The sequence below is a fragment of the Coniophora puteana genome (assembly GCF_000271625.1).
Source record: "Coniophora puteana RWD-64-598 SS2 unplaced genomic scaffold CONPUscaffold_3, whole genome shotgun sequence".
NCBI classification, from domain to species: domain Eukaryota; kingdom Fungi; phylum Basidiomycota; class Agaricomycetes; order Boletales; family Coniophoraceae; genus Coniophora; species Coniophora puteana.
This window is the reverse complement of record NW_006913055.1, coordinates 2,006,163-2,033,333: the sequence shown is the minus strand read 5'-3', so window position 1 is coordinate 2,033,333 and position 27,171 is coordinate 2,006,163. Positions and strand designations below refer to the sequence as shown.

General features: G+C 50.2%; 10 protein-coding genes across 10 annotated transcripts; 4 read left to right on the top strand and 6 right to left on the bottom strand.

Annotated features, from left to right (window-relative positions):
- Positions 1-798: 798 nt before the first annotated feature.
- On the bottom strand, positions 799-2,319 carry CONPUDRAFT_119919 (F-actin capping protein beta subunit). Its single transcript, XM_007767800.1, has 6 exons — positions 2,030-2,319; positions 1,776-1,889; positions 1,638-1,720; positions 1,299-1,540; positions 1,139-1,240; positions 799-1,079 (listed from the first exon to the last, which is right to left on the bottom strand). The coding sequence occupies exons 1-6, from the start codon at positions 2,239-2,241 to the stop codon at positions 963-965; spliced, it is 870 nt and encodes a 289-aa protein (XP_007765990.1). The 5' UTR covers positions 2,242-2,319; the 3' UTR covers positions 799-962.
- Positions 2,320-2,437: 118 nt separating this feature from the next.
- On the bottom strand, positions 2,438-5,045 carry CONPUDRAFT_142596 (uncharacterized protein). The gene is made up of 3 exons (XM_007767799.1): positions 4,989-5,045; positions 4,568-4,924; positions 2,438-4,515 (listed from the first exon to the last, which is right to left on the bottom strand). The coding sequence occupies exons 2-3, from the start codon at positions 4,881-4,883 to the stop codon at positions 2,513-2,515; spliced, it is 2,319 nt and encodes a 772-aa protein (XP_007765989.1). The 5' UTR covers positions 4,884-4,924; positions 4,989-5,045; the 3' UTR covers positions 2,438-2,512.
- A 321-nt stretch (positions 5,046-5,366) lies between these two features.
- On the bottom strand, positions 5,367-10,916 carry CONPUDRAFT_135748 (P-loop containing nucleoside triphosphate hydrolase protein; the record flags this gene model as incomplete). Its single annotated transcript, XM_007767798.1, has 24 exons — positions 5,367-5,595; positions 5,656-5,717; positions 5,768-5,851; positions 5,907-5,976; positions 6,032-6,243; positions 6,296-6,302; positions 6,360-6,507; positions 6,554-6,810; positions 6,861-7,026; positions 7,085-7,214; positions 7,260-7,263; positions 7,333-7,490; positions 7,542-7,571; positions 7,626-7,659; positions 7,709-7,759; positions 7,812-7,916; positions 7,969-8,017; positions 8,074-8,552; positions 8,609-8,830; positions 8,883-9,313; positions 9,363-9,544; positions 9,594-10,189; positions 10,247-10,678; positions 10,776-10,916. 24 exons carry the CDS (start codon positions 10,914-10,916, stop codon positions 5,467-5,469), a joined length of 4,179 nt encoding a protein of 1,392 aa, XP_007765988.1. The 3' UTR covers positions 5,367-5,466.
- Positions 10,917-11,650: 734 nt separating this feature from the next.
- CONPUDRAFT_151262 (uncharacterized protein) lies at positions 11,651-12,258 on the top strand (the record flags this gene model as incomplete). The annotated part of the gene is made up of 4 exons (XM_007767797.1): positions 11,651-11,858; positions 11,916-12,035; positions 12,086-12,123; positions 12,175-12,258. 4 exons carry the CDS (start codon positions 11,651-11,653, stop codon positions 12,256-12,258), a joined length of 450 nt encoding a protein of 149 aa, XP_007765987.1.
- Positions 12,259-12,564: 306 nt separating this feature from the next.
- CONPUDRAFT_135746 (DnaJ-domain-containing protein) lies at positions 12,565-14,865 on the bottom strand (the record flags this gene model as incomplete). Its single annotated transcript, XM_007767796.1, has 12 exons — positions 12,565-12,642; positions 12,694-13,022; positions 13,083-13,178; positions 13,230-13,559; positions 13,608-13,725; positions 13,774-13,856; positions 13,909-13,987; positions 14,036-14,326; positions 14,386-14,435; positions 14,621-14,649; positions 14,705-14,761; positions 14,790-14,865. 11 exons carry the CDS (start codon positions 14,863-14,865, stop codon positions 12,933-12,935), a joined length of 1,299 nt encoding a protein of 432 aa, XP_007765986.1. The 3' UTR covers positions 12,565-12,642; positions 12,694-12,932.
- Positions 14,866-15,109: 244 nt separating this feature from the next.
- CONPUDRAFT_119906 (williams-Beuren syndrome critical region protein 20 copy A) lies at positions 15,110-17,143 on the top strand. The gene is made up of 9 exons (XM_007767795.1): positions 15,110-15,434; positions 15,491-15,748; positions 15,798-15,906; positions 15,956-16,193; positions 16,240-16,385; positions 16,441-16,505; positions 16,554-16,643; positions 16,698-16,880; positions 16,929-17,143. The coding sequence occupies exons 1-9, from the start codon at positions 15,299-15,301 to the stop codon at positions 17,099-17,101; spliced, it is 1,398 nt and encodes a 465-aa protein (XP_007765985.1). The 5' UTR covers positions 15,110-15,298; the 3' UTR covers positions 17,102-17,143.
- Positions 17,104-19,243, bottom strand: CONPUDRAFT_80638 (uncharacterized protein). Its single transcript, XM_007767308.1, has 4 exons — positions 19,153-19,243; positions 18,582-19,099; positions 18,077-18,524; positions 17,104-18,016 (listed from the first exon to the last, which is right to left on the bottom strand). Exons 3-4 carry the CDS (start codon positions 18,410-18,412, stop codon positions 17,381-17,383), a joined length of 972 nt encoding a protein of 323 aa, XP_007765498.1. The 5' UTR covers positions 18,413-18,524; positions 18,582-19,099; positions 19,153-19,243; the 3' UTR covers positions 17,104-17,380.
- Positions 19,244-19,362: 119 nt separating this feature from the next.
- CONPUDRAFT_163404 (DNA helicase) lies at positions 19,363-22,906 on the top strand. The gene is made up of 15 exons (XM_007767794.1): positions 19,363-19,479; positions 19,533-19,947; positions 20,001-20,088; positions 20,151-20,171; positions 20,223-20,583; positions 20,636-20,697; positions 20,755-20,912; positions 20,959-21,069; positions 21,125-21,218; positions 21,273-21,480; positions 21,536-21,651; positions 21,705-21,893; positions 21,949-22,068; positions 22,121-22,214; positions 22,267-22,906. Exons 1-15 carry the CDS (start codon positions 19,458-19,460, stop codon positions 22,791-22,793), a joined length of 2,586 nt encoding a protein of 861 aa, XP_007765984.1. The 5' UTR covers positions 19,363-19,457; the 3' UTR covers positions 22,794-22,906.
- Positions 22,907-23,618: 712 nt separating this feature from the next.
- On the top strand, positions 23,619-25,095 carry CONPUDRAFT_135742 (uncharacterized protein). The gene is made up of 2 exons (XM_007767793.1): positions 23,619-23,797; positions 23,880-25,095. The coding sequence occupies exons 1-2, from the start codon at positions 23,696-23,698 to the stop codon at positions 24,840-24,842; spliced, it is 1,065 nt and encodes a 354-aa protein (XP_007765983.1). The 5' UTR covers positions 23,619-23,695; the 3' UTR covers positions 24,843-25,095.
- A 467-nt stretch (positions 25,096-25,562) lies between these two features.
- Positions 25,563-26,974, bottom strand: CONPUDRAFT_88511 (uracil-DNA glycosylase; the record flags this gene model as incomplete). Its single annotated transcript, XM_007767792.1, has 9 exons — positions 25,563-25,682; positions 25,739-25,765; positions 25,823-26,072; positions 26,136-26,188; positions 26,255-26,307; positions 26,380-26,475; positions 26,544-26,566; positions 26,612-26,665; positions 26,736-26,974. 9 exons carry the CDS (start codon positions 26,972-26,974, stop codon positions 25,563-25,565), a joined length of 915 nt encoding a protein of 304 aa, XP_007765982.1.
- Positions 26,975-27,171: the final 197 nt, after the last annotated feature.

Below are 27,171 nucleotides of genomic sequence, written 5' to 3'. Positions count from 1 at the left end.
CTTTTTATGACTTTGTTCCATGGACGATGGTCTGTCCGTCCACTTCTGCATGTCCCGTCTCTCGACTAACAACAATCCCTCCCCTCCCAGTCGGTCACACTACACACCACCCATGGGGAACTCAAGGAAAGTCTCTATCAATGCTCTTTTGGACCATCACTTGACGCGTCGTTTATCACCTCAGATCGAGATATTTTGTGAGGCAGTACCAAAAACCGCAGAGGTCCGTCTGCAGTGCTATGCCGCTCCATCACGCGCCCGGCAACACTTCGCCAATCTTTTGATGTCTCTTCGACTAACATGACTCAAATATTGCCTGCAGAACTTTTTAGCCCTATGTGCATCCAATTACTACGACGATTCCCTCTTCCACCGCAATATCAAGGGCTTCATGGCCCAGACCGGTGACCCCTCGGGCTCCGGGAAAGGTGGCCAGAGCATATGGGGCAAGCCCTTCGACGATGAAATCCGGTCCACGCTCAAGGTACGCTCCTCACGATTGGTTGTTCAACTGTTGTCCTTTGTCGCCTCAGTTCGCACACTTCCTGGACGCTAACTACTTGGACTTCGGTCAGTTCAATGCCCGAGGAATGGTCGCTATGGCGAACTCTGGCCCAGATACCAACAACTCACAATTCTTCATCACCTATGCCAAACAGCCTCATCTTGACGGCAAGTACACTATCTTCGGTAAGGTCATAGACGGCGCCGACTCTACCCTTGACGCCATCGAACGGGTCCCGGTCAATAACAAAAATCGACCCCTCTCTGAGGTCAAGCTCATCAATGTTCGTCTGTCGCGCACGCTATGGTTACGTCTTATATTGAGCTCCACTCTCAGATAACGATACACGCGAACCCGATAGCGGATGCAGCGCTCGCATCACGATGACACGAGACATCGGGTCATCGGCCCCTCCACCCAGGGAATCTGGCCACCTCACGGTTGATGGGCGTGTCGATCACCGCTTAATAAACCCGACAAGCTCCTTCTGTAGCTCTCTTTGCCTCCGCGCCTTTTCCAGGTCATCCACACTACGTAGATCGTATACGATATCACGTGTCTTGTTAAAGTACACCTGTCAATTGAGACCAGCGTCAATGGACCTGTCAAGACCAGAAGTCACAGGCACTTTACCTCTTGCAGCAAGTTGCGCATCTTGATCTCCATGTCTTCGACCATCCGACCCGTGTTGGAGACATGCGAAGACGAGTCTTGTAAGGGCCAATCCTGTTCGATCTACACACGTTCCACTTGTTAATTAGTTCCTCAATATTGGACGTTGTGATCATCAAACCTGTCGCGTCATACTTCCGCCCAAGGTGACTTCACCATTTCTTTTCCATGATCCCAATTTTTCCTTGGCCTGTGCAGAAAGGCTACCATCACCGGACTCATCCGAATTTTGGCGAGTGACAAGCTGCAGCATGATCGTTGACGTCAGCTTGTAATGCGCTTGTCGTCCTCGCTCGGATGCCTCGAAGACATGGATGGAGTCCCATGTGCCGGCGGGCTCATCATTGTTCGTGGGGTTCATGACTGCGGTGTGCCAATGTCAAGGTCGATAATTCGAAAAACGTTTTGTGTGATTGCCAGCAGGGAGATAACACAGGTTTAAACAGCAAGGACAGCTCACCTTTCTTGAGCAAGATTACTCCGGCGAACCCGCCATCGTCCAAGTCCCAAAGATACACGGAGGAAACGCCGCCCTCAAAGTACCTGGGTATATGAGTAAGTCCAAGGAACACCTGGGCGTCTTATATCACTCCCGTACATCTCGCGATAAGTATCGAATGCCTCGTTGGCTGTGATCTCGAGCTTGCGGAGTTTGGGAGAGGGTGTAGTGCCATCATCAAGCGGAGGCTCGTATTCGTTTGACCATGGCGAGCTGATACGAGGTAGAGGGATAGATTAACATGACTAGCCACAAGAGCGCAAAGTTAAGGGAGCGTGAACGCGTCGATCAGGCCACACCAGAAAGAGGTCATACATGCAGCCCGATCGCGAAAAGCAGACATAGACGCGCACCGATAGCTCTCTCCATCCCTGTTGTAGTCGCAGGCTAGATAGTCGCGCCCAGTTGCGCGATCCGTCCTAAGCTGGAGGGGCTGATCTACGCTGCCCAGGAGATCGTCTGCGTAGTCCGGACAGATGTCAATCAATGCTTGGACGTTCTCCTCCACCCGTGTTGGCGGGAGACGACGCATGAGGTCGAGCATTGAGTCCACTATATCACCCATGGTTGAAATGGATGCTTGGCGCAAGAAGGTAGAATGTACTTGAGGTGTGTGGTGCTGGGTCACTGCGACTGGGGTAACAGCCACTCAGACCAGAAAGGGAAGTATCGCTGGACGATGCGATGTTGAGTTAAACTCCCATTGATACGATTCGGACACAAGTCACTTTGATAGAATAGCAAAGTACATCCAGATTTTTGGCGTCAATATATGCGAGTGTGTAGGGTATAATACATGAAGTTCGCAGATTCGACTGTTCTAACCTTCCATATCTTCATCGCCTCGGCAGCGTTGGTGCATGGTCTGACCCGCCATCTACATTGAACTGTGCCTCGAGCCTCCGAGCGAACTCCGAGTCAGTTTGAGATTGCCTCTCGCGCTCAGCACGCTCCCTTTCAAGCGCTTCTTCCCGTTCCTGTTCTCTTCGAGCGACCTCCATGTCTGCATCCTCTTGACGCCTCCGTTCCTCAGATGCCTGCATCTCCCTCTCCATCTCCTCCTGGGCCTGGCGGGCGAACGCCTCGTCGGCCTCCTCAATGCGACGACGTTCTGCTTGTTCGGCCTCCCATTGAGCGCGTGCAAATGCCTCGTCAGCTTCTTCTTGTCGTCGTCGCTCTTCCTTGCGCTTCTGCTCGGCCTCGATGATACGCTTACGCTCTTCTTGCCACTTGCGCTCCGCCTCTTCCTCGGCGCGCTTTCGTTCCTCTGCAACCTTGCGACGCCCCTCCTCTTCCGCTTTCTTTCGGGCTTCTTCCTCAGCCTTGATCCGCGCCTCTTCTTCTGCCCTACGGCGTGCCTCTTCTTCTGCCCTGCGGCGTGCCTCTTCTTCTGCCTGTAGACGTGCCTCCTCAGCCTTGCGTCGCGCTTCATCTTCTTCAGCCTTGCGACGAGCCGCTTCCTCCTCTTCTCGCTTCCTGCGCTCTTCCTCTTCTCTCTGTCTCTGTTCCTCTTCCTCCCTCATGCGCTGCTCCACCTCTCGGCGCATGCGCTCGCTCTCTTCGCGCTGCTGACGCTCCTCTTCTTCGCGCTGCTGACGCTCCTCTTCTTCGCGCCTCGCATGTTCCTCCGCTTCATGTCTCGCATGCTCTTCCTCCTGTTTTCGGCGTTCTTCCTCGCGCTTGCGGTTCTCTTCTTCTTGAGCGCCTGGAGGCAGAGGAAGGGGAGCCTGATAGCGTGGGTTATTTGCACGATCGGGCTCAGACGGTGTCGACTGATCGTTATAGACCGGGTATGCTCCAGGTAGGGCAGGAGATGCATTCCTATACTGAGGGGACAGAGAGGGTGGAGGGAGTGACCCTTGTGAATGCGGGGCTGATACAGGTGTATGCGTGAGTGGCATGGGCGAGTTTCCGCGCGAGTGGGCTGTGGATGGAGGGTACTGTCCGGGATAGCCATTTTGTCCATATTGAGAGGTGGCGGCTCGATATCCCTGATCCTGATACGGGGTACCATAGCCCTGTGAAGGTGGCGATGGCTCGCTAGCAGGTGGATTTATGGTTGGTACAGGGAAAGACAAAGGGCCCGTCGGCGCTGGCACTGGAGTAGTCCCGTATGGGTCAGCATCGGAAATAGGGTATGGGGCAGGGGGATAGGATGTTCCATAAGGATCGTTCGGCGGTGCCGAGCCAGCACCTACGTCATACGGCGAAGGAGGGTATACTGAAGGGGCGCGATACGATGTTCCATACGGGTCTACAGTTATGAGTTCAGGGGTCTGACTTGGCGGCGATTGGTATAATCCGGGCGTTGTACTCTGTCCCGAATGTCCCGGTCGAAGGGCTTCCGCTGTCAAGCTTGAAGGATGGCCTCCGTGACCAGCACCAGGTTTTCTTCCAGGGCGCAGAATAGTCGGCAAATGCGCCGGTTTGCCTGCGCCACGTCCTGAAACGGGAAGCGCATCTTTCTCTTCGGGTAATGGTGGCAGCTCTTCGTGACGATGCCCTACGCGTGGAGGGCTCGTTCCTCCAGGATGCCCAGCAGCTGGAAGCAGAGAGGCAGGGAGACCTTCATTCTTTGCTAGCACCGGTCGTGAATTGGGAGATGTTTGACGTCCTGCTTTAGGTGGAGCAGTGTTCTGAGGCTGAGTCTGTCCCCGCAGCGCAGCAAGCCTGCTGGCTCCAGGCGGTGTTGCACCAAGTGAAGGTGGTGCGAGTCTCTCGGAAGGATTAAGCTTAGATGGACGACGTTGCAGTGGTGGAGGGGCGTTAGCATAGTAGGTCATCTCGAGGTAGATCTCTCCGCGCTGTCCACCAGTCTCCGTTTCCAATGGTATCCAATCTACAGTGGATTCAGCTTACGAAAGGAACATAATAGAAACAGAAATGCATACCATCGAACTCGCCCGACTGTAAAGTATCCCTGACGTTAACTTTACCAACCCCTAGCAGTGGGTCCTTCTTCTTCGGTGCATCTGCAAAGACCGAGATCTCCAGAGTTCGATTCTTGTCATTGTCGTCCTGGAGGACGGGGAAGCGAAGCTCCTCATCCCAAGTAGGATGTTGGCCCCCCTTGGGATCGACCTTGGTGCGCTGAGTGGTTCCAACGAGCTCTACCTTGGCATAAGGGTCTTGTTTGTAGAATGTCGGTTGATGCAAATGGCGTGCTTTAAGGACCACCACCACCAGAGTGCCGATCTCTTTCGCCATGTGAGGGGGTAATGATACGGGGTATCTTCAGAGTCTCGTAGCTAGTATTGGAACTTAGATTGCTGCTTGATCTTTCGCTGATCGTTGGAAACACATGCAACTCACCAGTAGGGACTGTGCCTAGACAAGGAGGGCCAGAATGGAGAAGGTCAAGTGGAGAGATGATGAAGTGGTATGGACGGCCGAGTGAAACGGAACTACAAGGAAAAAGTATAGATCTGCCAAGACCATTGTTACCAAAATATCACAGGGTTTTATAGTGATATCATCGGTTGTTGGGGTAAGCTGTACTTGTTTTTTTTACATGGCGGCAGTGCTCCAGGGTCTCTGCCTTCACGGCCACAATTCCATGACTGCGCATACAGCCCCAGCGAGGGTTTGGACTATCTTTCGCAGTTTGAGTTTGACCGCAGCTGTAGTGATTGAACACCATTGGAACACCGACTCACACAGCGCTTACTCGGACCAGCTTGAAGTTGAATACCACATACGCGTCAATTACGCACAACATAAATAAGTTTAAGTTTAAGTATATAGCGAATAATTCTAAAAGTCAAACATCGCAAAGCGCTGAGGGAAATGATCAGTGGGTTGACGTCCCAATCTTATTCTGGGCATTCTGTATGTCGTCCAAGGAGATTGACGACTCGTCACACATCCCCCGGAAAATGCCATCAGTTTTTGCGTAGAGTGCATCCGGCGTGTCGAACTCCTATATTGGCGGCAATTATGAGCTCAGAAGGGCTAAATCATGAAGGAAAATATTACTTACCGCGATACGGCCCGAATCAAGGACACAAATCCTGTCGTACGAGATGATGGTCCTAAGTCGATCTACAAGGTCCCTGTCAGACACCTCTTGCGAACTCATGGAATCTACGTACGAGCAATGCAGAGGATAGTCCGACCACGGAACTCGGAGGCGATGGTGTCCTGGATCTTGCGATCCGTCTCATAATCAACCGACGCTAAAAGCATTAAACTGATTAGTATGGGATTCGAGCAGAAAAAAATGCTCCTCACCGGTCGCCTCGTCTAAAATCAAGATTTTGGTATCATTCACCAAGGCACGAGCCAATGACACCAGCGATCGCTGTCAAATGGGTGTTAGTTTCCAATGTAAGCTGTGCGACGCGCAGAAAGCTCACCTGGCCGGCGGATAAATTACTACCCTCAACTTGGATTGAACTATCCAAGTCTAAGTTAGAAGTTGGTTGCGTTCCTTCTTTTGCCTCGTTAGGGGCACCTGGCGCCTTCGCAGAACTAGGGTCTACAAGATGGGCGCGTTTCAATGCATCCCATAAGCTGGCATCATCGTGCTGCCCAAAGGGGTCCAAATTTGATCGCAGAGTTCCTGAAACTGCGAATGGATCAGAATGGTTTAGATCAAATCACCACGGAGATAGCTTTACAGAGGAACTGTGAATGTTGATCAGTCTCCACATCCACTGTTTTTATAAGCATAGAGAGACATACTGCATCCTGAGGAATGATGGACATCCCAGTCCGAAGCTTCGTGAGACCGACTCGCGTAGTTTCAACACCGTCAATTGATATTTGACCCGACGACAGTTCGACCAAGCGATACAATGCTGTCATCACCGATGACTTCCCCGCACCCGTCCTATCTCAGGTCAGTATAGGTGCAACTGAATGCCAATGTCATTTACCGGCCGACAAAACCTATTTTCTCTCCGGCGGCAATTGACATAGAAATGCCCTTGAGCACGAGTGGTAACTCAGGTCGATACTTCATGGTGATGTTCTTGAACTCCACTTCTCCTTTGTTGGGCCACTCTGCTGGCATGGATGTATCTTCCACGGAGGGTGCTTCCTGCTCGATTTCGTTGGCATAATGGAGAATACGCTCGACGGAGTTCATGTTGTTTTCGACATCAGCAGCTTGACGCACGACGTATCCGAATGACTGTAGGAAATGTTGAGCAAGACCAATGCCAACAAGGAGGTTTTATTTACTTGTTGGACCAGAACGATGTATGCCAGAGCAACACCAGTTTGGCCAGGTGAAATCTTGAACCGTAGACCAATAGTTAACAGAGAGACTGCCAGCGTCAGGACGATACCCAGGAAGTCAAGTCGGATACCCAGCCATCTCTGATTGACCACAGTCAACCAATAAGCACTGATGATATGACTGGTCAGTACATAGTTACGGTAGTCCCAGAAAGGACATGACGAACCGATTCTCGAGGTCAACCCGAGCGTCGCCCTCGCGCTTGAAGCGTTCCATCTCGCCATATGCTCTAATAGTTGTCAAACCAGACAATGACTCAGCAAAGTGAGCGTAGATGGAGGACCGCAAGATGCCATCTAATGTTGGTGTCAGCACGAGATTGAACGGTCATTTTCACCTACGAACCTAATTGCTGGAGCAGAATGTCAGAACCAAGTGCATGACTGATAGTGAAGGAACCAAAAGGTCTCGTACCTTCAGCTCCCGAGCACTTGCGCGATAGAAGGACGCAGCTAACACGTAGCAGACTAGTACACAGGCGATCACTATGAGGAACCATGGCGTAATAATGGAAATCAGTATGATCGGTCCCGCAATAGCCGACAGGGTCGCCATGAGCATGCGCATGGAGTCTACGATCAAATGAGTAACAGACAGGAAGGACTCATGCATGATTTACCCACCTCCAATTGTGTTATCAACTGTATCGATATCTAGGAGACTTAGACTTAGCAAACTTCATCCAAATTTAGTTGTTCCGTCCTCACCCTTTCCAAAGCGCCCTATGATGCGACCGAGAGGCTGTGAAGGTACGTCAGTGCAGTACGCGGAGCCGTTAGAGTACTCTTACTGTCGTATCAAAGAAGTTCATTGGTGCGTGAATCACCCGATCAAGCGCTTTCTGTAAGTACATGTCAACGAAGTGTTTATAATTTATCGGAGAGGTTACCTACTGAGTGAAGCCTTTGCGACGCATAGTAGGTTAGCATGGCAAACATGACACCCATCAGGAACATAGACAGGGAGGTGGAGATCCCCAAAGCCGCATAGATCCCCATCTAACGGGAATAAGTTAAGATGCGAAGATATTGTAGTGAGGTTGAGACATACATAAAAGCCATTTGGCCTGTCGAACCTCCGTTCTTCCCAGTATACGAGCCTGTGCATCAAGGAGGGCTTTAGCTTCTGTGCATCGAAGCGGCCTCCGAAACCTACCAGTAAGAAGACATGAGGCCGGCAGCAGTCATTACTACCAGGGACAGTAGTAAAAGTGGTACAAGGACAACTCCATGCCCTCCAAGGAGGTATTCGATCCATACTGCCCTCTTAACCGAACCTCTGGTCCGTTCCTCTTCTTGCATCATCGCCTTTCCTGGTCCAGCAGCAGGTTTCTTTGGGGCTGCTTCAGATTCGTTCTGAGCGTTGGCATTCTCCCTTTGTTCGATCTTCTTTGTCTCCTCATTTGTTCCAAACTTGTTAACATATTGAGCAAAGGCACCATCATTCTCCATGAGCTCATCGTAGGTACCGCATTCTGCGATCCTGCCGTCGGCAAGGGTATAAATATAATCAACACTTGGTAGCAAGTGCAGCGCATGCGTCACGAGAATGCGCGTTTTGCCGTGGAGGTGTTGCTTGATGACGTTGTTGAAAACCGCCTTACCGACGTGAGCATCTAGTGCAGAGAGTGGGTCCTGTAGACTGTAGTAAGCAATCTTTGCGAGATAAAACCTTTTTGTTCTTTACTGACATCGAAAATGACGATGTCACTGTCGTGGTAAATAGCGCGGCATATGTTGACACGTTGTTTCTGGCCTCCAGACAAAGAAATACCTTTCTCCCCAACCTGCGTGAGATCGTGATTAGGGAGCATGTCCAGGTCAGGTTGTAAGCAGGCTGCGCGGACGGCATTCCAGTACTTTTCTTCCTCAAAGGGGCGACCAAAGCAAATATTTTCGCGTATGGTGGCGTTCTGCGACTTAACGTTGGTCTCTTACTATATCATTGGAAAATCCGGCACTGACCTGGATCCAAGCAGTCTGTGCGCAGTAGCTTACACTGCCGCCAAACTCGACAACACCAGCAGTACGACGCATTTCTCCAATCAAGCCCTGAAGCAGAGAGGTCTTTCCTGTTCCAATGGCACCGGTAATTGCTACGAGCTGTCCTCGAGGTACCTCGAGATTGATGTCAGCGAGCTTAAACACATTCTGTTGCACCTTAGCAGCGTCTGTTCCTGAGACTGTAGTAGGCTGGGGAGGACTGGGCGCCTTCGTGGCCGCTGCTTGAGCTTGGGGGAGTGGGGAATCCCAGGTAAACTCTGCACCTCGCACGCATACGGCGGGGTCAAGCTCTCGATTCTCGACTAGGGTCGCGTCCACAGTTTCAGCTTCGAATACAGCATAAAGACGACCACAAGCAGCAATAGCATCCGTGACCGATCCCAGGGACATGGCTTGAAACGAATGAGAGGAACGAAGCAAGATATGGAGAAGATTACATACGCAAAAACATTAAGGGCATGCGCACCAGCTGGAAAAGCGCGAGGGAGGAGAAGACATCTGCCGCGCTTAAGGTATGGCCAGTCCCCACGTAGGTGATGAAGGAGAGTACAGCTGCTAATGCAGGGACGGAGATCGCGAATGCATTCAAGGCCGCTCGGTAGATCGTCAGAGTCCGGATGTACCTGACAATATCTATAAATGACGACGTTCACAGTGGACGAGGATGCTTACTTCATCTCCTTCTGCCGATATTCAGAGATGCGTTTCAGGAAGGGGAGCTCCCATGCAAAAAGTTTGATAACTTGAATTCCATTGAAGATCTCTTGCAAAGCTTTAGAACGTTTGTCAGTCCACATCATGCTCTTTTTCCTCAGTTTGATGAACTGCTTCATGATCTTTGCTTGTGCGGGAGTTGCGAGGAGAAGCAACCCGTAGCCTACGAGAGCACTAGGACCCAAATTGATGAGGAGCAGTATCAGACATATGAGAAGTTGTATTGGGGCAGCCCAGGCCATATGGAACCAGTTGAGGCAGATCTCTATACGCGAGACATCCGCCGAGACATGGGTGATGAGCTTCGCATTTCCGTGAATCATCCGAGCCCGAGTACTCAGACGGAGTGAACGAGCGTATATGGCGGAAATGAGACCGCCACGAAGAAGGATAGCGCTTGACATGCTACGGTAAAAGAAGTGATTGTTGCACCAGGAGCCAACCAATTGCAATGCCAGAAGTCCGAAGGCGAGGCCAATTCCCTTGCCAATGGGTGGCGGCGAAACGTCAGTATAGCGTGCAGCATACGACTCTGAAACAAAGTTGGTGATTGCCTAGTGAAAGTCCAGTCGCTCAGTGTTGTTCAAACAGTGTAGGGAATATGGCCTGACCTTAACAAGCAACGGGCTTGTTACAACAGCTGTGTCACCTATCACCTTCATTATACCGCCTGACCAGAACCACCATTTTATACTGTCGTTCATAGCTAAGATGAGACTAGCTTTCTTCTTCCCATCTTTCTCTTGCCATTGCTTCTCGCGTTCTTGACGTTTCCCTTTAATAGTCCACCATAGGCCCTTGACACCAGGACCGATACTTCCCGCTGCAAGCCTTTCATTGTACTCATCCGCTTGCTTACGACGTGTTTTGAAAGACTGAAGAATCTTGTCTGCAATGACGGATGCTGAACGATCTTCAGAGAGTTTGTAGAGATCAGGAACTTGCAAGGGTCGGGCGTAACCCAAGGATAAAATGGGCGTCACCCAGCTGAAGAACAGGAGGTTGAGAATATTGGCATTTGCCTCAGGTGACAACGAGGAATCCTGCACGGAAACCGGGGGAGGAGGGACTTGGGCTGCCTTGAGCGAGAGTAAACTGAGGCGGACGCGGTCAACGTGGATTTGCTAGTAGGGAGCATACTTTTACATACCTCCACCAACTCAATGAGGTCTTCTTTTTTGCTGCAGATTCCCTCTTCATTGGGTCTGCTGGAGCATCGGGAAGGCCACTCTTTTCATCTGGGGTGGCTTTACCTTCGAGCGAAGCGTCGTCGGAGCTCATGATAGTCGACCCGACTGGATAGCTCGACAAGCAAGTCAGGTCCAGTCAAGATGACTATAAATTGGCCGTGAGCTACGGGTGGGCGCAAAGCGCTTCAACTTTTGATGGTAGTCGACATTTGCCGAAGTGATTGACTGTGATTGATGGACCTTGGTGTCAAGACGTCAAGCAATGGGAGGCATTGAGACATGCAAGGGAGGTTGTTACCGTTTAGATGCAGACTCAAGATGAAGGAGATCCATTGTCAGATTTTGGGACACCTATCCCGCTAGGAGGATAGAGTAAAAAGGACGGGTGGTTCGCCCAACAATTCATTTCAGCTTGGCGTCATACTGGTCATGTACATATGATGGGCCGGAAGTTTCGTGTCGGGATCAATTAGCGCGCGTCAATGTGATTTTCCCAGCGCTCCCGCTCTTCACCAACTGGATCCGGAAGGTATAGATAGGGGCTTTCTCAGAGGAACAGCACATGCGCGTACTGCAGTCGTACTGCTCAACGCATCTGCCGTTCCTTCGCAGGTGTGTTATTCGGACCCATGATGAGTGCAATAATACTACGGTGAGAACGACTTTGAGCTCGCTAGCCTCGTCACGCGCGCTCCCATGCTCCACCTTTCCTCGGTGTTCCCACCACTTACCAGTAGTAGTAAAGCCTGAGGGACGGTGTGTCCGCGAGATTACGGACCTCAGACTTTTCCCTCCCTTCCAACCTCAACAGGTTCTGCGCTGACCATGCCTGCTAACGTATTGCTCTATTGGGCCACCGCTGGATACGTCCATGATTCCATCCCTGATTCGAGAGAGGCAATCAAAAGCAGGCCTCTCGAAGTAAACAACATTCCCGTCGTGTTCGAGGACACAGATGACAAGTCTTGGTTCACCGACGAGACCCTGGAAAAATATGATGCCATCGTCTTCTTGAACAACTCTGGGTATGGTAGTAAGTGTGTCCGAGCTACAACATCGATGCCGTCGTTCAGATACTGGATTCATTCAGTCCTCGATGATACGGGCAAAGCTGCTCTCCAGAAGTGGATCAACTTGGGGGGCAACTTCGTAGGCATACATTGCGCAGCAGATGCTTTACGCGACACGCCGTTCTTCGGAAGACAGCTTGGTGAGTAGAACCTAAGACAATGACTTCATAAAATATTAATGTTGAGTTAGGTGCATACTTCCACTACCACCCTAAGATCTCGGAGGCTGTAAGACGAACACACTCTTAGGGCGTTGTGCCAAATGACATTGTTCGCTAGACGGTCAAAGTTGTGGATGCGAATCATCCCAGTACTAAGCCACTGCCAAAGAACGGCTCATGGACCCTGGTAGATGAAATGTAAGTAGCTTTGACCGCATGCGTACTTTTTGTTTACTTTGTGACCAGGTACTGTTTTGAGTCAAACCCGTTGGAAAATCCAGTGAATGCGAAACTCCTTCTGGTCGCAGATCCGACAAGCTACATTGGTATTCAGGCTGTTTTCCTTCAGCTGACCTTATTGTTGATTGCATACCCGAGATGACGATGAGAGACGCAACCAGCGGAAATTCGTTCATGATCCACACCCGATTGGTGAGCAGGATTGTTAATAGCTGAAAGGTTCGGTTGATCATAGCCGCGGAAAGCCTGGTACCAAGAGAAAGGTGCTGGTGTCGAAATTGACAAAGGCGGAATTGCAGGTCGAAGCTGGTACACCTCGTTAGGACATGAAAAGGCAATATGGAGGGTGAGTTACTTGGCCTTTAGTCACCTCGTCGGGACCAACGAAGATGCACAGGATGAAACGTTTCTTGGGCATGTGTTCGGTGGGATTCAATGGGCCTTGGAGTCTAACACGACGCGAGCATTCAATACCCAAGGCAAAGTTGGCGGTGCTTCGAATTAATGCGTCTATGAGATTGAACTAGGATAGAATGATTACTGAGTAGCGAAAATGAATGTGACTAGGCTATATCCAATGCAACGAGTGATAGATGCGAAAGAAAAACCTTCCTTGTACTAACGGAGAAGAGTAATTCACTGAGGTCTGCACTCAGGTTGAGCACCAGGGAAGTCGTCGTCATCATAGTCGTCGTCTTCCCAGTCATGCTCATCACCTTCGCCAAACTGGGATGAAAACCCATGATCAAAGAAGTCTGAAGTAGCGGCAAAAGACCGTCCACGCACGTCTTCAATGTCAGCCTCCTCAAAAGTGACCTCGTCCACGACGCTTGGGGTAGGTTCTAAGTCTGCCTTCTTTGGGGGAAGAAGTTGCTCCAAAAGCTAGCAAGCATCAGTCCCTAGACCATGTACAAGCCAAAGTGAACAACACACCTTGCCGTCAATGGCGTTCATCCAAGTGGCATCTGGCATCTCGACATCAAACACTATATAGAGGTTACCTCTGTGGTCAGGATTTTTGTACGTCGGCATGCCTTCCCCTCGGATAATTATAGTGTGACCAGGTTTGATGATCTTTCTAGGAGGATTCGCGACATGTATCCCCCGCCCATCCAAATGAGTGATAAGTATCCGAGAAAAGCCAAGAAGTGCCTCTGATAGCGTTATCTTCACATTAGTCATGAGATCGGGACCAGAGCGTTCGAATGATTCGTGATGGGTCATCTTCAGCTGGAAAACGACATCACCAGGGGGTACACCGGGCTAACACCTAGTTAGCATTGACGCTACGCTGGTGTACAACTTTCATACCTCCTCGTCCCCGGCACCCGAAAGTACTATCTTTTGGCCATCGACCATCCCTTTTTCTACGAATATTTCTTGCCGGTTCTTCTCTTTCACGGTTTTCGCGCCTTTGCACTTCTTACACCTGAAAGAGACTTGATACGTATTGCACAATCACCATGAGTAAACGCACCGATCCTTTTCCCTGAACTTCGATCCCTCGCCATTGCAATCCGTACATTTTGCCCGAGCAGTTCCATAGCGCTGGGGAGAAAGCTACGGAAAACCAATGAATTGAGGACAATCTTAGAGGGGATATATAAAGTACCTGGGTATGTATAGCTGTCCAACCTTTACCCTGGCATTGAGCACACTCTTTGGGCTTGGCACTCCCTTTTGCTCCAATACTATAGTGGCATGAGTGACTGGTTCAGGGGTATAGGGAGAGTACGCACCCTTGACAACCATTGCACACGACCTCCTTTTCCATGTTCAGCTTTATAGACTTTCCGTTATATAAATCTTCCAGGGTGACGTCGTAGGGTATATGAGTGTCCTGGCCCTTCCGGGGACGCATGCCTGCGCCTGGACCAAAGTCGAAGAAAGCACCACCACCACCACCACCGAAAAACTGCGCGAACATGTCTGCTGGATCCGGCATGCCTCCGTCAGAAGAGCCACCCAGTCCAGACATCCCTTGGGCATCGTATGCGGCTCTTGACTGGGAGTCGATTAAAATCTCATAGCTGGGCCGGGCACGCAACGTTAGTAGCTGGCCAGTAGGTAGGTTAGCGTTACGACGTACGCTGCCGCCATCTCCTGGAACTTCTGGGCTGCATTGGGGTCATCGGGATTCTATCTCAACTTCAACCAATGTTGCGGACGGAATGTGCAGGAACCGAACAGACCTTATCCTTTTTGCCACAGAGACCGCATCAATGGAAAGACAATTCATGAAGGAGTAGACTGCTTACAGGATGGTGTTCCTTGGCCTGAAAATTGGTTAGAGCGCGTCAGGGATGACTGTTGTGCATATGCACCTTTTTCCGATACGCTTTCTTTATGTCGCCTGGAGTGACTGATTAAAACTGTGCTCCGCTTAGTATCTGCAGTGTATTCATTACCTTCGCTTGCGGTAGGTGGAACTCCCAGTAAGTCATACAGCTCAGTGTCAACAGGCACTATTGTTTTAGATAGTCAGACAATCACACAGAAGGAAAATGAGGGTGACCCACTGGTGATTCAAGGGGGGGAGCAAAAGGAAGACGCGTAGAAGCATCGGCATGCTGCAAGCGCGTTCTAAGCAATTGCTTTCGCGAGACGTGTTTCTCACGACCTAAACTTGCGGGGTCTAAAATTTCTCGACCTTCGGGTCGGCAATTGCGAGCTGTCGATCAACGTCCCTTTCTATCTTCACGCATCGTGGTCCTCTCTAGCCCTGTTTTTGACGCCGTCCTTTCCCTCCATCGTACTCAGTGAGGAAAAGGTGGACAAATCGACTACCGGTGAGCTCCAGTCTAATACCCATCTTTACCTACATGATGTTTTCATAATTATCTACATTGTCTAACCATTTTGCTGGGGTGACGAAACAATCAGCCTGATTCTCCTATTACGTTTGCCTCTGCTCCGTTGCTCATCCTATCTTCACAGATTCATATCTTGCCTGTGCAACAAGAGCTAATATGTCTCGTATCTGTATATAGTGCTACTTTTCAATGAATTTTTACTTCGATGCAGCCAAAGCTCTTGACCGATTGGACTCCAAGCAAGGCTCCATAAAGGGCATCCTTGCCAGTATGCCCCAAGCAAATCGAGCGAGGAGTGCTGCTCTTGTGATTGAAACACTGAAGTGTGAGCGCCCTCATCCGGCGGACTGGTGCATTCGCCCGCTGAGGACTATTTGTTAGACAAATCTGTGTTGACCGAAGTCATACATACATCTAAGCTACTCGCTGAAGAAAAGAAGAAGATAACTTCTTTGAACCTCGCTCTTGTGCTGGTCCATGATTTACTACTCACAAGTGGCATACAAGCCGGTGATGGGCCTGTAAAGCAGGCCATACTCCGTCACAAGACTAGACTTCGTTCCGAATTTCAACGCATCAAAGTGAAGAGAGCGGTAACATCAAATCTGCAACTTATCAACGCTGGCGATGAGCGCGCAGGTTACTTGATCCCGCTTATGGAGACCATATGGCACTGAATCACTTTCAGAGCGGATACCTCGATATGTTCGCGTAAATACGTCTTTGTGTAGCACCGAAGACGCCGTCGAGTATTTTACTTCGCAAGGATTCAGGGTGGCAGACCCCCTTTCTGATAGGTTCGCCTTCTACTAAAGCGGTGGCTTAGATTTCTCATCCCTTCGGCAGCAAGGCCTTCTCAAAAGATGGTCACATTCCAGACCTTCTTGCTTTCAACCCGGCTTTCCGTTTTCATGACGATTCTTGGTACAAATCTGGCAAGCTGATCATCCAGGACAAGGCATCATGTTTTCCTGCATACGTGCTCAACCCACCACTGGGAGATGACCGTGTCGCTATAGATGCGACCTCTGCTCCCGGGAACAAGACGTCGCATCTGAGTGCGTTAATGCAAAATCGTGGAAAGGTGCGGACGAACGAATCCAGATAATATAAACTTATGTCTGCTCCAGATCTTCGCTTTTGAGAGAGATAAAACCCGATTTACCACTTTATCAAAGATGCTATCAATAGCCAAATGTGAGAACGTAGAACCGATACGCGCTGATTTTCTCACTGTGGACCCCATGGATTCTCAGTATGCACAAGTCACCCACATGTGAGAATCTCAGATGTCTAAACGTTTAACGCCCAAGTGCTAATTTGACGCCAAGACTGGTCGACCCTTCATGCAGCGGATCTGGTATTGTAAATCGCCTGGACCATCTTCTCGAATCAGGTAAACTCAGCACTTGCCAACATCGCGAATAGACCCTGATTTGCACAGAGAACAAGGAGGAAACGGACCAAAATGAACTGGATCGCCTTCAAAAACTGTCTTCATTCCAGCTGCTCATGATCAAACACGCCATGAAATGTACGAGTGCTCTGCTAGGGTGGAGGCTTTGCCGGGCTGAAATTGTGATGCCAGTCCCCGCAGCCCAAAAAATTGTATATTCTACATGCAGTATTCACGCAGAAGAAAATGAAAGGGTAGTACAACACGCGTTGTCATCCGAAGAAGCCAAAGTTGCAGGCTTTACCCTGGCGCCCTCGACTAGCGTTCTCCCTTCATGGAACCGCCGAGGCCTTCCAGAAGAAATGGGAAACCCAAGTATGTAGACTTTACCTTCGTGACACGTAAAACTCACCACACTTGCAGGCCAAGCTGCATCCTTAATCCGGTGCGTACCCGGGGAAGATCAGACGAACGGTTTCTTTGTGTCCTGCTTTGTCAGAGGGGGCAAGGTCTCAAGCTCAAGTATGAAGCGTCCCGCGACAGACCTGCACTCTCACTCTGGCTCAAAGAAGCGCCGCAAAGCCGCCAAGAAATGATCGTTACAGTACTCGATTTGACAATAAAGAGGCTACATTTCCAAACGTAAACGCGAAAAAGACAGTCATTTGACGCCTATAAGCCGGAAGAGGTTAGTCGAAGTGAGTAGAGCCTCTTTCCCAGCGCAACCTGGAGAGGCAATTGCTTGTCGCCTGTGAAGAGTTTATTGGAACGTTACCCCCAGGGCAAAGTGAAAGGACAAGGCGGTAAGAGAAGCTAAGCTGACGAATGTGATGAGTTTCTTCAGAGTAAGTTTACCAGGGGTGCACATATTGAAACTAATGGCTAGGGGTTGTGAGCTGCTGCTGAGCGTATTGTTGTTGATAGTATTGCGCATAGTTGGCGGAATAGTCTTGCTGACCATAACCTCCTTGGCCATAACCCTGTTGTTGACCGTAGGCTCCGTATTGGCCCTGGTAGCCACCGTAAGCTTGCGGGGGACGATAACCCGTGTTCTGTTGGGGAGCGTTGTTGCTTTGCCAAACTTCGGGACGACGCCAAGGAGGTATGTTGGAACCGCCGGCTGTGATGTCGTGACCAGCGCTAGAAGATGCCCAGGGGTTTCGCGCGCCATCTCCATTGCTGCTTTTGGCGCCCTCGCCAAGTTCTGCCATAAGACTAGCATATTCCGAATCAAAGCCCCCTTTGTTCATCGGAGGAGAAGGGCCGCCCAGTGCAGCGTTAGGATCCCTGACTGTGCAGTCACGAGCCATGTGCCCTGCACTGCCGCAAACGCGACAGATGATGTTAGCGGTGAAGTTGCGCTGCTCAGGACAATCGTATTTGCGGTGACCGAGACCACCACAATTTTGACATATTTGGTTCTCATCGTCTCTCAACGTGCCGTTAAGGGCTGCCAACTCACGAAGCTGGTTACGCTTGTGGTCATTCTGACCCTCGGGAGTGGAAGCAGCCTAATGACGGTACAATAAGCACAATATTCTGAGAGGCCAGTAGAAATAACAGTGGCTTACCGTCTCAATGACTCTGTTAATTAGTCTCACGCAAGATGTAACTTTTTCTTCAGATTCTGCTACAACGAGACAATGAAGGTCTTCTTCGGCGTCGTCCGCATACTGATCCGGACGAGCTTTACCCTCCTTCACGCTACCTTTTCCTCGAATGCTGATCTTGGCGCCACTTTCTCGCTCCATTTTCTTCAGACTGTTTCCGCGAGGGCCGACAAGGAGACCAAAGAAGTTGATTTCGGGAAATTCTTTGACGGGGATATACACCTTCTCGGTAGGACGCTGAGACCGCTTCTGCTGGTGATATTCGACAGGAGGGCGGAAGTTAGGGTCATTCTTCATGGCTCGATCAACCAGCCGAATTCGCTCGTCTTCCAGCTTTTTCCGGTATCGAACTTCCCTCGTGTTGGTCCTGCGACCATGTGCATCGTATGTAGGAGGAGGCGAAGGGGAGCTACAGAACGGCAAGTGTAAGGATGAGGTAACAGATAGCAGTAGGGAGGATCTGTACCGCTCTCGCTCGGGAGGAATGAAGTCATTCAACCTGAGTTTACGATTAATCTCTTCAAGTCGAAGATGTATTGCGTAGTTATCGAGCTGTGCCTGCGAAACTCCTGCGGCTGAAATGGCTGTGGGAAGACCAGGGATTTCTGACTTGGCTTCGCCCCAGCGACTGCGTCTCTTGCGAGGTCCAGCATCAGCTGAGTAAGTGAGGAAAAACACGAACGTTAGTATAAAGGTTAGTATCGACGTTAGACTTTTAATCAAAAGAGTATTTGCCGATGGTCGCAAATGACCTGAGAAAACATCACTTCCAACCGCAACCTGCAGCCCGGATGTGAAAGATGAGCATTCAGGGGGTTGGCTTACCAAGTGCGCCCGCTGACACGGGAGAATCGTCTCTGCCCCTCCGGTCTTGCTCTTGATGTGCCTGGCGAGGATACGCAGACGGGGAGGGCTGGGCGAGCTGCGGAGGAGCTGTTTCCTCGGCTGGGGCAGGTCCAAATCGCCGCCTGTTTCCCAAAGGCACTGTTCACCGGATGTCAGTATCGAAACGAGGAAAGATAAGGTATAGTACGCACCGTCGTTAGTACCGGTGACTTCGCGGGTCGCAACTCTCCACATTGTAAGCAAGAAAAGCAAGGGTAATTGTCAAATCCTCAGGACTATCCGGAAGAGGTGGTAGTCGTCTTCAATCTCCGCTGTAGTATTCCAAAGGTTCAAACTCCGAACGTCCGCCGGCGTTTGTAATCCTAACAGTGTTATGTACTGGCTTGCTCGAGTCTTGTAATCGCGACACCGTCCTACTCTTCAACGTTCAACCTTACCCCCAGCTTGCAGCGTGATTCAGCTATATTTGCGCAGGCGTTGAAAAAGGTGCACGAATATGTCGAAACGAGGACCGGAAGGTATGTACTGCCGGGCTCAATTCTGTATTTCATCCTCACTTGCATTCCCCCAGGCCTACCAGACCCTGCTGGTCCATCTAAGAGAACCAAGAAGGCATTGGATGGGGATGGCTATGTTGACATTGAGGAAGATGAATATGCCAGTGATCCTGCTACTGACAGTGCCCTTGTCCCGCGAGGCGCTACCATTAACTTTAGTGCATTAACGCGCAAGCTGGCTGAGGGTCGGCGGGAGAAAGGTGACGAAGTGGATGGAGACTCGTTGGACACACACAGGAGACAGCAGGATGCCCTCGTGTCCCACATCTTCATGGACCAAGATTTCTCCTGGCTACATCTGAAGCCCGACCACGCCTCACGGCCATTGTGGATCAGCCCGGAAGATGGCCATATCATCCTCGAGGCCTTCTCACCTATAGCTGAACAGGCACAGGACTTCCTCGTAGCCATTAGTGAGCCTGTCAGCAGGTACGCCGAACGTTCGTGTAGGATACGATACAGCTTCATTCTGGCATCGTCAGGCCAGCTTTCATTCATGAATATAAACTCACTTCGTATTCGCTTTATGCCGCCGTGTCCGTCGGGTTGCAAACAGAAGACATTATTGAAGTCCGTGAGGTTGTTCGATAAACATTCCACAGCACTGACGATCAGATCTTGTTCTAAACAAGGTGTTGAACAGGCTGTCAAAGGTAACGAAAGACACATATACACGAGATAAACTCCCACTGACCTGGAGACAGGTACCTGTCCCCGAGGCTATCATCAGCTTCATCCGAGAAAGAACGCTCTCCTATGGAAAAGTGAAGTTGGTGCTGAAACACAACAAGTATTTTATCGAGTCAAGCCACCCGGAAACCTTGCAGCTTTTGCTCAAGGACAAGGTTATACGAGATGCACGCGTGGTTACGCAGCAAGCAGATACGAGCATCAAAGCCGCGACATTCACCACCATGAAAGCTCCAGTGAAGGGCAATTTAGTCATTCCAGGCACTAAGGAAGCCGACAAGAAAAAGGACGACAACGCAGCGTCGAGGGACAGTACTGAGGCATATAAAGCCAATGATGCGGACCTTTTTACCTCTGTTGTAGGAGTTGAAGGTGGTGAGCAATATCTATCTTGTATTTCTTTCGAGTGACTTACTGATCGGTTCAGACGAGATCGATGAAGATGATGATAATGTTCATGCATTCGAAATAGACGACGCGAAAATAGACGTAAGACCTTTCATCTCTATCTTACCCAGCACACCTAACGTGTATCATTCCATGTAGGATGTGAAGAAACGGTGTAATGAATTGGAGTACCCCATGCTGGAAGAATACGATTTCCGAAATGATACTATCAATGCCAATTTGGACATAGACCTGAAGCCGGCCACCACAATTCGCCCTTACCAGGAAACGAGTTTGAGCAAGATGTTCGGAAATGGGTAGGTTCATCGCCGAAATACAGGTGCGGATCTGACGTGCTCGCAGTCGTGCACGCTCAGGCATAATTGTGCTTCCATGCGGCGCTGGCAAGACCCTTGTTGGGATCACAGCAGCATGCACAATTAAGAAGTCGTGTCTGTGCTTGTGCACGTCGTCGTGCGTACCCAGTTTCAGGTGTTTTCAATGCACGGCTTGACTAACTAGCCCGTAGAGTATCCGTTATGCAGTGGAAACAACAGTTCATGCAATGGTCAAATGTTACTGACAGGCAAATTGCGGTCTTCACTGCCGACCAAAAAGAGAGGGTGCGTGCAACGCGTCGTGTCCATGGGTAATCTTTTCAACATGCGACTGCACAGTTCGCGGGAGAAAGTGGCATTGTCATATCAACGTACTCCATGGTTGCAAACACACATAATCGTTCTCACGAATCGAAGAAGATGATGGAGTTCTTGACATCTCGGGAATGGGGTTTCATCCTTCTCGATGAAGTTCATGTTGTTCCAGCTGCCATGTTCCGCCGTGTTGTGACCACGATCAAAGCGCACTCAAAGCTTGGATTAACCGGTATGTATAGATGGTTGAGGATTTGATTGCCACACACCGACTTATCCTCAATCAGCTACATTGGTTCGCGAGGACGACAAGATCGCAGATCTCAATTACATGATTGGACCTAAACTGTACGAGGCAAACTGGATGGATCTTGCAGCGAAAGGGCATATCGCGAATGTTCAGGTACTTGTCATAATATTTCTGCGTTACACTGATGGCCTGACATATGACTTCAGTGTGCCGAGGTTTGGTGTCCCATGACTCCAGAATTCTACCGAGAATATCTCCGGGAGCAATCTCGCAAGCGTATGCTGCTTTACTGTATGAACCCCAAGAAATTTCAGGCCTGCCAGTTTTTAATCAAGTTTCACGAAGACCGAGGAGACAAGATCATCGTGTTTTCTGACAACGTGTATGCACTCAAGGCCAGTCCCTATTGACACCCGATAGCAGCGCATGATCCTGACACTCAAAATCTAGGCTTATGCTGAAAAACTTGGGAAACCTTACATCCATGGCGGCACCGGACAGGTTGAGCGAATGCGAGTGCTTCAATGGTTTCAACATGACTCCAACGTCAACACGATCTTTCTCTCCAAGGTTGTCTTTTCTTGTACTGCCGCAGCACCGCGAAACTGATGTCCTTGGTCAGGTCGGAGATACCTCCATTGACCTTCCGGAGGCAACATGCCTAATCCAAATATCATCTCATTTTGGCTCTCGGAGACAAGAGGCGCAGCGACTTGGTAAGTCATTTGCATCCTTTCAATTTCAAACATGTACCTATCTCACATTCAGGGCGCATTTTACGAGCCAAACGTCGAAATGACGAAGGTTTCAACGCCTTTTTCTATTCACTTGTGTCAAAGGATACACAGGAGATGTTCTACAGTACGAAACGGCAACAATTCCTCATTGACCAGGGATATGCCTTTAAAGTCATCACGCACCTTGATGGGCTCGACAATCTCCCTAACCTCGTTTACAAGACGAAAGACGAGCAAATCGAACTCATATCATCTGTGCTTCTGGCCAACGAGAGTGAGGCCGACTTGGGCAGTGACATTCGGGCGGACGAGGGTGACTTGGCAGGAACTGTGACTTCAAAGGACTTCGGCGATCCATCCAAGTTCCCCACGACTTACAGAACCACAGGTTCCATCACAGCATTGAGCGGTGGACAATACATGTCGTATGCGGAGCAGAGCAAGTCCGCTAATAAAAAGCTGGCACGCGAGATTGCTCCACGCCACAAGCTCTTTGCAAAGCGGGACAAGGACAAGGCAACAGCTAGAAAAGAGGCTCGGACCACCGGTCGGAGCTGAGTTCATCGGTGGGCTGACAGACGTTTACTCAGGTTGACAATTGAAGCGTGCATACTATACTATACATTCATGTAATGTTTGATTCACTACATCAATTGATGGTCTACTCAAGCTTTCGATTATTTGTACCGCCTCAACGCTTCTGAAGTCGATCGCCGGGGCCGGAAGCTGTAAACGTGGCGACCGAGGTGTCATGTTGTATGCAGGCGCGTGCCTCGTTCCGATGCGCTGGAGTCAGTGCGGCAATACGTAAGGCTGAGATCCTTTCGAAAGTCTAGGTCTTCTGGGTCAAGTAGCAGGAACATCTAGGAACATCACCTGATGCCCAAGATTCGAGCAGAACTATAACAGAGTGACGCGCGGCGATGACTTGAGGACAGAAGGTGGTTTTTATTTTTTGCCGAGTTCTTCTTGGTTGCTCGTTCACGTTAGTGGCCATGAGCGGATGTAACATTCGTAGCGCCGATCTCTTCGTTGCCAGACACGACGGCGCGAACTGAACGCAAAGATGAATGACCCGTCCGAAAGCAGCCGGAAGACAACGATCAGCTCAACTTGCCTCAAGTGGGCCAGCCAAACGCTGGCCAACGCTGGATCAGGCAACGGGTGGCGAGGAAGCAGGCCGCCGGATCCATGTGCCGTGTGGTGGTGGCGATCCGGGCGGAGATGGACCTGCTCACGGATTCTAGGGTCTGGTTCAGGTCTAAGCGAACTGGTGACCCCGCGGCGGATCGAATCCGGGAGTGATACATTCGCCAAACAAAGATCCCTGCCCCCGATGTATTCTTCGTGAGGTCCCTTTTTATATGTTCTCTGCTCGCCGCTCGACCCTTACGCCATTTTCCCTCTTTACTGTCGTCTTCACCTTTCCATCCGACATCAGTCAAATTACTTCGACTCAAATGTCATCCAAGCGTGGCCGTAAACGAAACGACAATCTTCCTCCTAATCGTGCAAGAGATGTCCAGAGAGCCTTTCGAGCACGTCGCGCCGCTCATCTGCAGGTATGTCTTTGTCACGCCCCTTTCCTTACATTGGTCTTCGGTTTTTGAGCCATCTTCGTCTTATGGCCCTTACCCATAACAGGCCCTTGAGCTTCGTGTCTCGGAGCTCGAAGAAGAGAACAACTGCCTCAGAGCGGCTCTCAATCTACCCCCTGCAAGCCGGCCTGCCCTTGGGAGAGGTCCCACAGGAAAAGACAAGCCCAAGAGTCTCGAACCAACGCCGGTATCTCAGTCGACTTCTTCTAAAAGTAGAGCTTCCTCTTTAGCCGCGGATTCACCTTCCCCTCAAAGATCTGTTTCTGCTTCCCCCTCTCTTATCGCTCCGTCCTTGCGTACATCTCCAATAGTTGAAGGAGGCACTTGGCAAAGTGATTTTGGTGTCAGCGAGCAACATCCTCAGCGCTCCCACATCCCCTCTCCACCCACCAATTTTAACCTCCGTCCAAGCAATCCAATTCTACCCAATAAAACCAATGTTCCTCAGTACGGTTTTCCTAATTCTATGGCTGCCCCTCCTGCTCGCAACATAATGACTTCGAGTGCGATGCATCCATCCCAAATGCAGTCCTATTCCCACACGGGCGATCGTCCTGTGCCACCCACCTATAACGACATGGGTTATTTCATGAATGACGTGCAGGATGCCCAAACACACACCCAACCTCCATCCCAACCCCAGGCCCCTCCGCCCCCTCAGCCTCAGCCTCAGTACCATTATCATTATTCATCTTTCCCTCCTGAACCCGCACAATCCCTTAATTCGCCACATACATCTCAAGCTTCGGCGCCCGTGCACCCAGAAGAGCAACGTCCTATACATCAACCACAGCGTACTCAGGCGCACCCTCAGGCCACGCCTTTACCGTATCAACAGCGGAGGTCGTTGACAGAGCCGCAGGGGTTCAGGCCTTTCGGGAGCGATTTACATCTCCCTAATCCCGTGCTCCATCCCCACGGTATACGCTTAGCATCTCCACCGCCGCCCGTCCATGATCCACGATCACAATACTCGGGCCAAGGCAGACATATCACGGCGCTCCCATGACGCTTCCCGGCTCCGCACCTCGCTCAGTTAATTTTCATTTCATTATCTATCATGATTTGTCGTTTTTAGTACGTTTTCGCATCCGGACTCAAAAATGCTATCTTGTTAGTCGCTGAGATTTTAAGCAACTCTCACCTCTTGTATCGTTATTGTTCAGATTTCTGGGCTACAAGCATCTGCTATTCTAGATGTATGTGCAATCGAGTTATATAATAATACGTTCAATATTAATAAGTAGCTGATCAAGGATGCTCTTGTTCTGCCTTTTCTCTAGTTTGGCCACCACCGGCGATCACCGGTTTACGGCATAGGTCCTCATAAGCGTTAAGGTGCTCGGAGAGGTACAGCCACTCTCGCTTCCCTGGTACGCGTGGCAATCGGATGCTGCCTCCGTGACGCTGGCGCCGAACCCCAGGACCCACACGGAGCTTTCGGACATTTGAAGAGAAAATGTCACGGTCGGGACATGGAACATAGTGGGAGCCTGTCATCTTCTGAAGGGCCTTCCCGTAATTGAAATTTCCCTAACAGAGATAGGAGAGCGGCTTGAGTAATTATGCAAAATTGGGGGAAGATACTGTATCTACTACATGTGATTCTAACCCGTTCACCACTCACGACCTCGCTGCCTAGGCATATCAACTTTTCCACGGTTGATGCCCGCTAGCGCCTCGAGCAGTGCAGCCTACTGGCACTCGATAACAAGTACGGCTATCGTTCTCAGAGCTGACACCAATCCACCTTACCACCAGATTCGTACTTGTTCTCAAGCCAGTCATTCGCGGCTTTGAAGTGACCATTGCCCAAAAAACCTTTGTGAGCGCTGAGTGGCGAGGGGTGCTGAGACTCTCCGTTAGTTCAAGCTTCCAATAGGGGAGCACAAAGAGATCACGTACTGCGCTGGTCAGGATCAGGTGTTTAGTCTGCTCCGATGATTAGTGCCCTAAGCGACGCTTTACACGGCAACGTAACAGTCTTACCTTGTTGAGTTTAGCAACCCTTTGCGCTGCCCAGGAACCCCAAGCCAGAAATACGACACCCCGACCGATCCCGCTCAGCTCGGAACTGCCTCCACCAAGATTAGCACCTCCGTATCTGTCCACAACGTCCACAACTTTGTCAGTAAATTCTTCCCAACCTTTCTTCTGATGAGATCCCGGTGTTCTAGCCTTGACTGTCAGACAGGTGTTGAGCATGAGGACACCACTTTCCGCCCATCTTGACAGGTTTCTAAGAAGCGTGATGTTATTTATGGCCAAAGGGCGAGCGTTCTCTACCGCCGATACTACTCACCCATGATTGGGTGGCTCAAATTCAGGGTACTCCAATTTAATCTCAGCGTAGATCTGAGAAGAGGAGGTCAGAGGTTTCAACTCGATCATCACACAAACTCAACCCAAGCCGGGACGTGCATTCTTCAGAGAAGGGGGGACAGCCACGCCGTTGGGCACAGAAAAGCAAAGACCTGCAAGTCAGTATTTGGGTTCACATTGGTTCATTTTAGCTTCTTGCAGGACTGCGCTGGCATGATGCGTACCATGGGCTTGATTTGGACCGTGGTAGGGATCTTGGCCCATGATGACTACCTTCACCTTACCCAAAGGTGTATTGGACCAAGAATAGATGTTCTTCGCTGAAAAAAAAAGTCAGCGTATGGTCACATCGGAAATGCTAGGAGTGCACTAGACAAAGGTTACTCACGTTGAGGATATACTTGGAGCGTTCTAAGATTGTCTTCGGGACCTCGGACGCCTTGATCCCAAAGAAACTTCTTCAAGGCAATGAAGTACGGCTTCTTGATCTCGTCTTTGAGTAGCTTTAACCTGAGTCAGTAGCAGGGAGACCAAGATGAGTGCCGGGAACGTTGAAACGAAATGTGGCTACGATACTAACCAACTCTTTCCCATGCATTCGCACTCAAGCTTCAGCAGCTCGCGATGTGCCTCCGGGATGGAAGATATAAATTCGGGCAGAGAAAACGGGATAGAATTGAGGCGTTGGATCGAAGATGTTTTCAAAGAAGTGGACGCGGACTTGACCATTAGCTTGTTCGAAGGAGTTGCAACCTCTGAAGTGATTCTAGCTTTTTTGCTAGCAGGCTGAGGGCTGTCCTTGGGCAGGCCAGCAAACATATCCGTCAAATTACGCTGGCGTTTTGTGGCCACCGGTTTAGTGGTGGAGGTCGACTGCGATGACTGAGGGGTGTCCTCGGATGCAGCGCTCTGAGAGGAGGATTTTATGTATTTCTCTTCGACATCCTCAAGATATATAACGCGTGATTCTTCGGCCATATTAAGAGAATCAGAGAAGGGCGAGGGCCCGTGTTGAA

What these genes read in the sequence shown, in the direction of transcription:
- CONPUDRAFT_142596 (XM_007767799.1), bottom strand. Translation starts at nt 4,883, where the DNA reads ATGGCGAAAGAGATCGGCACTCTGGTGGTGGTGGTCCTTAAAGCACGC. An exon ending in ACAGTCGGGCGAGTTCGATG is followed by an intron (nt 4,516 to 4,567) that starts GTATGCATTTCT and finishes AATCCACTGTAG; the next exon opens with ATTGGATACCATTGGAAACG.
- CONPUDRAFT_119906 (XM_007767795.1), top strand. Translation starts at nt 15,299, where the DNA reads ATGAATTTTTACTTCGATGCAGCCAAAGCTCTTGACCGATTGGACTCC. An exon ending in TAATGCAAAATCGTGGAAAG is followed by an intron (nt 16,194 to 16,239) that starts GTGCGGACGAAC and finishes TGTCTGCTCCAG; the next exon opens with ATCTTCGCTTTTGAGAGAGA. An exon ending in TATGCACAAGTCACCCACAT is followed by an intron (nt 16,386 to 16,440) that starts GTGAGAATCTCA and finishes TTTGACGCCAAG; the next exon opens with ACTGGTCGACCCTTCATGCA.
- CONPUDRAFT_80638 (XM_007767308.1), bottom strand. Translation starts at nt 18,412, where the DNA reads ATGAAGAATGACCCTAACTTCCGCCCTCCTGTCGAATATCACCAGCAG. An exon ending in TTAACAGAGTCATTGAGACG is followed by an intron (nt 18,017 to 18,076) that starts GTAAGCCACTGT and finishes TACCGTCATTAG; the next exon opens with GCTGCTTCCACTCCCGAGGG.
- CONPUDRAFT_135742 (XM_007767793.1), top strand. Translation starts at nt 23,696, where the DNA reads ATGTCATCCAAGCGTGGCCGTAAACGAAACGACAATCTTCCTCCTAAT. An exon ending in GTCGCGCCGCTCATCTGCAG is followed by an intron (nt 23,798 to 23,879) that starts GTATGTCTTTGT and finishes TACCCATAACAG; the next exon opens with GCCCTTGAGCTTCGTGTCTC.
- CONPUDRAFT_163404 (XM_007767794.1), top strand. Translation starts at nt 19,458, where the DNA reads ATGTCGAAACGAGGACCGGAAG. An exon ending in AAACAGAAGACATTATTGAA is followed by an intron (nt 20,089 to 20,150) that starts GTCCGTGAGGTT and finishes GTTCTAAACAAG; the next exon opens with GTGTTGAACAGGCTGTCAAA. An exon ending in ACAACGTGTATGCACTCAAG is followed by an intron (nt 21,894 to 21,948) that starts GCCAGTCCCTAT and finishes CTCAAAATCTAG; the next exon opens with GCTTATGCTGAAAAACTTGG.
- CONPUDRAFT_119919 (XM_007767800.1), bottom strand. Translation starts at nt 2,241, where the DNA reads ATGGGTGATATAGTGGACTCAATGCTCGACCTCATGCGTCGTCTCCCG. An exon ending in AGGGATGGAGAGAGCTATCG is followed by an intron (nt 1,890 to 2,029) that starts GTGCGCGTCTAT and finishes ACCTCGTATCAG; the next exon opens with CTCGCCATGGTCAAACGAAT. An exon ending in AGTAATCTTGCTCAAGAAAG is followed by an intron (nt 1,541 to 1,637) that starts GTGAGCTGTCCT and finishes GGCACACCGCAG; the next exon opens with TCATGAACCCCACGAACAAT.